We start from the raw sequence: 9,680 nt of genomic DNA on the forward strand, positions 1-9,680 counted from the left end.
CCACCTGGTTCCCAAGGAAAACGTATAGAGATGCCATATATCAACTTTGCATTAAAAAAAACATCAATTACTTCGGCATAGACCGACATGTGCAAATATATCTCCTTCTCCATAGCTGAGAGGTCTCCACTGATCATTTGTGTCATCAATTCCTGCTTCTTTGACAACTCAACCTTGGTTTGCATCAGCCCTTCAATCACTTCATAAGGCCCTTCACTTTCATCTTCAACCTCATTTGCAAATGCAACTAAACCAGACTCCTGGATCCCTTTGTCCATCAAAAGAAATGCAACATCAGCATCCTCATCACTGCTGGTACTACTATCACTGTCCTCGTCAGACACTGTGGAATAGTCTTCATCACTAGACTCATTCTCATCCTCATAAAGCTCCTCCAATCGTTTCCTTGTGTCCATATTATATAGCTTCTTGGCACCTGTCTTTCCATAGAGGCTAATAGTATCACGTCGCCAATCTTGAACAGCTCCCACTGCACGTAACCATGGTCTGCCCAATATAATAGGATATGCTCCCAACCCCGCTGGCATCACATGAAAATCAACCACCGCCTTTGCATCATATGCCTCCACTTCTAAGCTCTTTACAACACCCAAACATTTTACTTTTTGATGGTTTGCCAATCTGATCCGGAAGCCTGACACCCCAGTCACTGTAAGACCCATCTTCTCAATGCATGAGTGTGTTATGACACATATTTGGGCTCCGCCATCCACATAACCTTGTCCCAGATTTTTTCTTTTGTGCCACACATCTACTATTGGACAGATGTCTGGTAGCTCATCCATCGCCAACACCTTCACTGAACCTCTCTCTGGCTCTTTCTCCATTGGGTTAACCATCCTCTTCCACTGTCGCTTTAACTTAGGCACCATCTCTATAAGCTGCCCAAGAGTAACATCTGCCTTCTTGCTTGTCAGATCCTCCTTCAAGTCATAGCTTAATTGCCCATCCCCTAGTGGAAAATCTGAAACATGAAATTTGCGACGAGCTCTCCTTTTCCTCTTGGCCTTGACATCCTCGCCTTCATGACTCTTTCCCTTCTTCTTACTAGGACCTGGGGCACTTCTTCCTTCCTTTTCCTCCGTGGTCCTCTTCCCAATAGGCATCACTAATGTATCCTCTAGCTTTGATGCCTTCTCCAAGGTAACCACACTTAACACTTTTGTCTTTCCCTTTTCCTCCTAGGTTAATCCACTGGTTCCTTCGTCTCCCTTGATTTCAATGCCATAATCATTTGACCTAGTTAGCACCTGTCTTGGCAATGGATACATGTCTCCCCCCATCCTTGGTGGCTTATCACATTGCGGGCTGATGTTGCCCAACTCTCCACAATTATAACATGTGGGCGTCTGTCTCCAGAACCTACCATTACTTTGTCCAACACCATTCTTAGGTCTTTCTTCACCTCCTGGCTGATTTGCAAACCTCCCTCGACCTCGATTATTTCCCACAGTACCTAGCAGATTTAGGGTGAGATTGCAAAGCGTGAAGAGGTATAGCTATCTCTGCAAAATTCCTGATAAACCTTCTATAGTAAGAGCACAATCCCAAGAAGCTTCTAACATCATGCACAGTCTTTAAATCTGGCCATGTCTTAATAGCTTCCACCTTTGCGGGATCCATTCAGACACCATCCTTTGACACTATATGGCCCAAAAAGTGAATCTCTTCCAAAAAGAATCACTTTTCTTAGGATTGACAAACAACCTGTGAAAGCGTAGCTCTTCGAACACAATGGTTAAATGACTCCTATGCTCCTCTTCATTCTTTCAAATAGACTATGATGTCATCAAAGAATGTGCCAACAAACTTTTGATGCGAGCGGAAGATCCCGTCCATCATCCTATTGAACGTAGTAGGAGCATTTGTAAGACCAAATGGCATCACTAAAAACTCATAAAGACCAAATGTTGTCCTAAACGCAGTCTTGTGCACATCCTCTGGCCTTATACGAATCTGATGGTACCCACTCTTAAGGTCTATCTTGCTGAAAATTGCAGCACCCTCTAAACGGTCAAGCATTCATAATCTCTTTTTGCTAGGCCGCACTAACCCTGTAAGGAGGCCTATTCGGTGGGCTACACCCTGGCATCAAATTTATCGCATGGTCCTCAGGTCTCTCCGGCTGCAACCACGATGGTAATGAATCAGAAAAATAGTCACTAAACTCTTGCAAAAATGCTGACCTTTCTTTATCTAACACAGATAAATATGATTGACAATTATCTGAAACATCACGTGCAAAAACCAAGTACGTAGAAAGATGATTCTTAATTATAGAAGTGATAGCTGAATAAGATACAAAAGGGACAGATTCTCCTTTAAGCTTTACATCCAAGATGTGAGTTTTGCCCCTATGCTGCAGAGTGACCTTTTTGTTGAAGACGTCCGACACTCCATGTACACGGAACATCCATGGGACTCCCAACAGCGCATCGCACCCTTCAGTGGCATGACATAAAATTTCTCTGTGTCCACATACGACTGAATATGCAGACGCCGCTTTCCAATGATGGGGGTAACACACGGAGTGTCATGCTAAACCTGCCTTTGCTGTGTGCCCCATCTCTTCAGCTTTGATGCCCGATTTGATAGGCAACTTTGGTGAGATAAAGTTTGCTTCAACATCGGCTTCAAATTCATTTGACAGCTACGTAGATGCAAACATTTGCTTGAAGTATACCCATGTGGCGGGTGCCTATCCTTGCACGATCACCAACACGAATGCTTGGCATTGTTGCGTAGCTCTCTCCGAGCCTATCACGCAGACAGATCTCCAATGTGATGAGCGAGCAGAAGAAGCGCTGAGATGAAGCTCACGCTCTCCCTCTTTCTCTCTCTCACACAGTCGACGGTAGCTCAAAACTTTGATTATGATAAAGTTCTCTTTACAAAATGACCTAGGTACCTTATATACTAAGGCTACCATAGGTTAAACCTGAAACAGAGTTTAATGGGTCAAATGGCTTTATATGTTCAATCTGGAAGTGCCACGGCACTCCGGCTTCTGCAACTAGACTAACTACTCATTACAAATGATGTTTATAACCATAATCCGTAGCATTTCATAACTCTCAGAACATAAGGCTTTGTTGAGTTATGTCGTACTGTTGATCCATTGACCCGTTCATGCTGATGTATGAATTTGAATCTAAATCCCCGATTGCTATTGGCTTAGAGAAAGTCAAGGATGGCCAAGCTCGTGATTTCTTGTATGACATACAAGAAATGCTCGAATTGGCTAAGGATAGTATAAGAACGGGTCGCGATCGAGTTACTTCTTATGCTAATCAAAAGAGATCTCCAAGGACTCTAGAGGTGGGACAATGGGTCTGTGTGAAGATACCCAAAGATTCCAAGAGTATGTGAACTGGAAAGCATTATAAGCTTTCAACTAGATATTGTGGTCCGTTCTTGATCACAAAGAAAATTGGCAAAGTTGCCTACAAACTAGCTCTTCCTTCGGATGTTAGTGTCACAAGACACCACGTGCCAATAGAAAAGAACAGATTGAGTAGCACTGAGAGAGAGACGACACACGACACGGAGTGGCGGAATTCCATCCCAGAGAGTATTGGCCCCAAACCTTGGCGCCCCTTTCGGTATTTCTTTATATTGCATCAACACAGTACAAGCCGATACTCCAGACTCTGCACCTTCGCCAGGAAGCATGCAAGAGAATGAGCCCTAATCTCATATTTTATAGTAAAAAGCCTTTAAAAACTCAAAAGCTTTTGGTCCAAAAGCAAAGCCAAAAAGTTGCCAGCGTAAATCACAGAAATCCGTACAGCCTGCCGCTTCATCAACTAGCACAAAACGTGGAATTCGGTATAGCTTGCACGTCATCATGACAATGCAATTTTCGGAAAATCTGCCACGTCATCAATTTGTGTGTGTGTGTGTGTGTGCGCAGGTCCTGCTTTATTTGAATCCTTTATGTCACTTGGGGCCCCATCGGACGGGGTCCCCATAAGTTGGTAGGACTTCTTCTTCTGTTACTTGTTCTTCTTAGGGTTTAGGCCCCTCGGCTGGCATCTGTAAGTTGGCTCCATTCTTTAGGCTTTGACACATCGGTAGTTTGTTACATCTCCCCTTCTTGAAAGAGAGTAATCGTCCGCGATTACAGCATATCTGCAAAACAACTCAAGTTATCTTAAAAAAATTTCCGAGGGTCATTCCGAGGGACAATCAGTTTGCTCTTTTTATTAAGGAGTTAGCTTCTCCTTTTTGCTCTTTTGATTAAGGAGTTAGCTTCTCCTTTCGTCCAAATCGGAACTCTTGATATTCCGGCGTAGTAAAATTAGCCATCACACCCAAACCGTACTGATCTTCCACGGGTGTCTTGATGCACTAACGTTACATACCCAGGCAATTTCATCCAATTAGGAATATTCAGTAACTGGCACCTCACAATGCAACACAAATGCTTACATATGCATGTTACAAGACATAGAAACATAAAGCCGCCGATGAACACTCCTCCCGCATAACCTAACAAGGTCCGGGCCGGCAGATATTCAACGACTCCCTCATCACTCCTCCCGCATAACCTAAAAAGGTCCGGCCGGGAGATATAGAGGCCTTTTACAACCAAATGCCCCCCAGACCGTAGCCTGCGTCGTTTGGAGGTGCTGAGAGTAACCACTGCTCAGACTTCTTAATACTCCTCCCGCATAACCATCCAGGTCCGGGCCGGGAGTCACAACAACAATTATTTTACAAGCATACAACCAAACGCTCCCCAAGCATCGGCCTGCGTCGTTCAGAGGTTTTCAAACATACAACGAAACGCTCCCCAGGCATCAGCTTGCGTCGTTCCGAGGTTCAAACAATACCAAAACAATATTTCTCACTTCTCCACCCGGGAGTAAAATCACCAATCCTTGAAACTAGTATCAAACCAGATTCAAAACAATTCAAATCAGCACCAAAACAGGTTCAAAACAGATACCATCCATTTCAAACAAATTTCAAATAGGATCACCAAACAAGTTCTCAAACAGATTTCAAACTTAAAAAGCAATCTCGACATCAATCGAGCTCGAAAAGTCGACTGACTTTCCATCGTGAAACCTGCACCAAAAAAATTAGGGTTAGGTTCATTCCATAGGGTTGTGGCAGAGCACAGCATGGTCCATCAGCTCTTGGACAAACAGTGTTTTCGTTGGCGGCGATGGTAGTCCCAAGATAGCAATCGCACTGGATCTCCAAGGTCATCTGCTCGTGAAGAGACATCTACCGAGAGATGTCGAGAAATTTCAAGTTATAATCTGCTAGGGTTTCCATGGCAAGCATTTCAGGATATACCCCTCTGCCAGAAGTTGCACTCCGAAGGAACATGTCAGAAACCATATAACTTCGGGCAATTTTTTTTTGAAAGCTTGCCAAGTACTTGGAGTAAACTGCTTGGTAGCTGTAGACATCAACATCTGCATGGCACTGCTTTTGAGAAAAACAGTGACTTGAAACAAATCTGGATCCTTCTCTTGCAAGTGATCTTAATTGGCTTATGCCCTGTAAGACATGAGCGGTGAAGACGGGAGCGGAGCTCGCCCGATGTGCGATGAAGTAAGGGTGGGAGTGGCTTTCAGAAAAGCACACGCCTGATGCTCTGATACCACTGTCACAAGACGGGCACCACGTGCCAATAGAAAAGAACTGACTGAACAAACTTTTAGCACTTCAATAAAAGCAGAACTGAGAGAGAGAGACGACACGCGACACGGAGTGGCGGAATTCCACCCCAGAGAGTATTGGCCCCAAACCTTGGCGCCCCTTTTGGTATTTCTTTATATTGCATCAACACAATACAAGCCGATACTCTAGGCTCTGCACCTTCGCTAGGAAGCATGCCAGAGAATGAGCCCTAACCTCATATTTAAAGGCCCTTGGCCTGAAAAGTAGTTATAGTAAAAAGCCTTTAAAATTCAAAAGCTTTTGGTCCAAAAGCAAAGCCAAAAAGTTGCCAGCGTAAATCACAGAAATCTGTACAGCCTGCCACGTCATCAGCCAACGCAAAACGTGGAATTCCGTACAGCTTGCCATGTCATCATGACAACGCAATTTTCGAAAAATTTGCCACGTCATCAGTTTGTGTGTGTGTGCTGGTCTTGCTTTATTTGAATCCTTTATGTCACTTGGGGCCCCATCGGATGGGGTCCCCATAAGTTGGTAGGACTTCTTCTTCTGTTACTTGTTCTTCTTAGGGTTTAGGCCCCTCGGCCGGCATCTGTAAGTTGGCTCCATTCTTTAGGCTTTGACCCGTCAGCAGTTTGTTACAGTTAGTGTACATCCAGTGTTTCATGTCAGCTGCCTTAAAGGAAAATTAGGTGAAGCCGACGTTGTTGTGCCTATCGAGGAAAATGTATGGCAAGATATGCAAACTAAGTATATTCCTCGAGAATCAAAGGCTGTTTTAGATCATCGTACCCGTCATTCGCGCCACAAGGCTTATGAAAAGTACTAAATCAAATGGAAGGGTCAATCTAGAAGGTTTGCTACCTGGGAATTGGTTAGAGCTTTGAAAGCTCAGTATTCCCACTTCATTGATTAGGACATCAATGGTTCTTAAGGGAGGAAGTATGTTATGTCCTGCTTGCAGGAGAGGGGATCTAGCCTAGACGCCGTCGGGATGGGCATCTAGTGTTCGGACGGACGCAGTGTGAACCCGGCCATTATTATAAAAGGGAGGCCAAGGCCTCATTTGTAGTTATCGACCCCACTGGCGGAGTGCCAGTGGTTAGCCCGTGAGGCTAGAAGTGTGCGAGGTCACCTTGAGGAGGTGAGGCCGGGTGGTTTGGGACGCTCGGTCTTATAGGTGCACGCCTACGTCCTCAGATGCTGGCCCCAGCACGAGGGAGCTACCGGATGGTGGCTATGGTGGGGTGGTTCGTCTGACGCGTGTCTATAGGCGGTCTTTGTAGCCGGGAGATCCACTCCGTGTGTTCGTTTCATTCTCCTCCTTCCCTTGTCATTTCTTCTTCATCCAACCCCATAGCTTCCGTCTGTAGGTTCGTGTAGGTCCAGTTTTCTCTCTAGAAAAGGACATTTTTTTCTGTAGATTTTGGAAGCGCCATCTTGCTCTGTCTTCTCTTGATGGACGTGTATGCTTTCAAAAAAGCACACAACTGGAGCTCTGATACCACTGTAACGGGACGACACCACATGCCAACGGAGAAGAACATATTGAACATACTTTTAGGCACGTCAAAACATTGAACTGAAAGAGAGACTTCGCACGAGACACGGAGTGGCGTAGTTCCACCCACAGAGTGCCCTGACCCTAAACTGTGGCGCCCTTTTCGCTATTTCTTTATATTGCTTCAACGAGGTACAAGTTACAACATTTACGGCTCTTCTATGCATCTCTCGCGGGTAGAATGTCAGAGAGTGAGCCCTTGTGCATATTTAAAGGCCCTTGGCCATCCAAAAGCAGTTTATATGAAAAGCATCAGGTTCTAAAAGCATTTGGTCCCCAAAAACTAGCGCCCTTAGAGGCTGTCCGTACAATAGCACCACGTCAGCACAACGTTGGATGCATGCTAGCTGTCAGCGTGATTTGTGGGTGTCCGTACAACTACCGCATCATCAACTTCTACGCAAGTTATAGTGTGTGAGCTTTTATGTATAGCCCGCATCGGTCGGGGTTCCATAAGTTGATCCTAACCCATTTTAATAATTGGGCCACTCGACGTGGATCTGTAGTTGGTCATGACTTCTTCTTCTGCTTCTGCTAGGGTTTAGGCCCCTTGGCTGGGATCTGCAGGTTGGCTAGGGTTAGGGCTAGGGAGTCCTAACCCTCTGGGTCTTCAGTGGCTTGACACGTTAGCAATTTGTGATGACAGTGGGCACATACATGGCTCTAATCTGCTTTTGGGAGATGCTAGAGCCACCATCGCATCAAAGATGAAACTCTTAACAAATACAAGAAGCCATCGGTTAGAGCTAGGTTGGAGCCTTAGACAGAGAGCAGGTAGCCTTGCAAGCATTCGGTTGGATGTGCATCAAAGTAGTGTGATCATTGCATGACTGGTAGGTTCGTCGAGTCCAAAAAGCAAATATTGCTTTAGCAACGGTGGAGTGCCCCCCCCCCCCCCCCCCAAAAAAAAAAAAAAAAAAAAAGGTCAACGAACTTTTCCTAATCAAAGAACCAAATAAGGAGTAGCACAATCGGGCAAGGAAGGTGTGCTTGGATTAGTGGGATATCTGATTCCGTGTCTTGTTTATCATGTGCTGCGCTTGACCATCGGCCACTAATCAATTGTGAGGCAAGGCATGCACCCATTTGTCTGGCATTTTGGCCCATCTTTCGGGTTCGTTTTGGTGGACCTTGATAGGTTCAGCCCATTTTTGTGCTCCCTAACCTGTTTTCCACCAACATTCGAGTCTTCTTCAGCAGTTGTGGAAGGAAACGAGATCTTGCTTTACTGCTACTAGTCTCTGTTAGGTGTGTTGGTGGTGCCACGCTTTTGGAGGCTGGCACTGATTGTATCATATTTGGATTAGATTGATTTAGACTCTTTTGACTTGGTGCTCGGAGCTATTGATAGTGCCCTTGTATGAACATCTGTTAGAGAGATTATTTGTGAGGGCTCTTGGATCTAGGGTTGGCGATCCATCTATGTAGGCAACCCCTCTTGTGACTGGATGTTCCTCATGCTAAATTGTGGTTATGTATTCATACCTCAAGAGTGTGGGTTGGGACCCCATCATGTTTCGTTATCTCTTCTTAAGATAGCGTACGTCTTCTCTCTAACGGGCATGGTTCGTTATCTCTTCTTAAGATAGCCTACATCTTCTCTCTAAAGGGCAAAGGGCATTCACTTCATAGAAGGAACCAACAAAAGAGGTTGTGTTTTGTTTGTTATTGATCTTGTGTGTTAGAGCTTCGGCTATATCAACAATATTACAACCAAACCCCAACCCCCCCCCCCCCCCCCCCCCCCCTCCCCCTCCCCCTTTTTTTTTTCGCCCTCGTTTTTTGGTATGTGAATTCCCAAGGAGACTTCTACTCTGGAATAGGCAGAGTTTGCCAACTGGGTAGCTTGAGTGCAAAAGAAAAGTCAGCTCTTGCACATTGAGGAATTCCTGTAAATGCTTTGCTAATAACTTTATGTTATCAAGCAAATTTGAGTCCTATGAATCTTATTATTCTTTTAAAAGATAAAATTGTGGCCACAGAATGGCATAATGGTGCATGCTGTGTTATCAGATCGTCTTTGAAAGTACGGCCATAGCAGGGTGTGAAGTTTATTGGTGATCTGAAAATGTGCATGCCGTTTAGCAGATTGTAGAGATTGGGCCATCTCATTCGACTTCCACTTGTCAAAATGCAGATGAAGGTGGCCATGTTTGTGTTTCTCAAGGGGGACGGTTTCCTAAATTTTCTCTGGAAGGAAAACCACCCAGAGCTTCTGTGAAGGGGCCTGATGACTTAACATTGTGTAGAATATATCGCAAAAAGACATGCTGCTCGTCAGTGCAAACACATCCTGCACTGGTTGCACTCAGGAAGTTAGCATCTAATGGGGAAGGCAGCAAGGAATGCGTAATGCATTGGGAAGCAATGGAATGCTCCCTTTGTGACCCGGTTGTGGGGACCCAGAGGGGCCCGCCTGCTTTGTGCAAATCCTTTTGTGATTCAAGTTTAGAGGCTTGCA

The 9,680-nt window shown here is 45.0% G+C and overlaps 1 protein-coding gene across 2 annotated transcripts in view; it reads left to right on the plus strand.

The window, feature by feature from the left end:
• Window positions 1-9,680, plus strand: part of LOC147437086 (folate receptor family protein) — a 46,186-nt gene that overhangs the window by 34,784 nt on the left and 1,722 nt on the right. The window contains exon 2 of one of the 2 annotated variants that reach the window (XM_086486560.1): window positions 9,357-9,680. This exon is cut by the window's right edge and continues 35 nt beyond it. In XM_086486560.1, coding sequence (XP_086342686.1) covers window positions 9,357-9,680 — 324 coding nt within the window. Of the gene's footprint in view, window positions 1-9,307 lie in introns of both variants that reach the window. The other variant, XM_086486559.1, reaches the window with a different exon arrangement.

This window comes from Adiantum capillus-veneris, chromosome 17 (assembly GCF_014529385.1).
Source record: "Adiantum capillus-veneris isolate H3 chromosome 17, ASM1452938v2, whole genome shotgun sequence".
NCBI lineage: Eukaryota > Viridiplantae > Streptophyta > Polypodiopsida > Polypodiales > Pteridaceae > Adiantum > Adiantum capillus-veneris.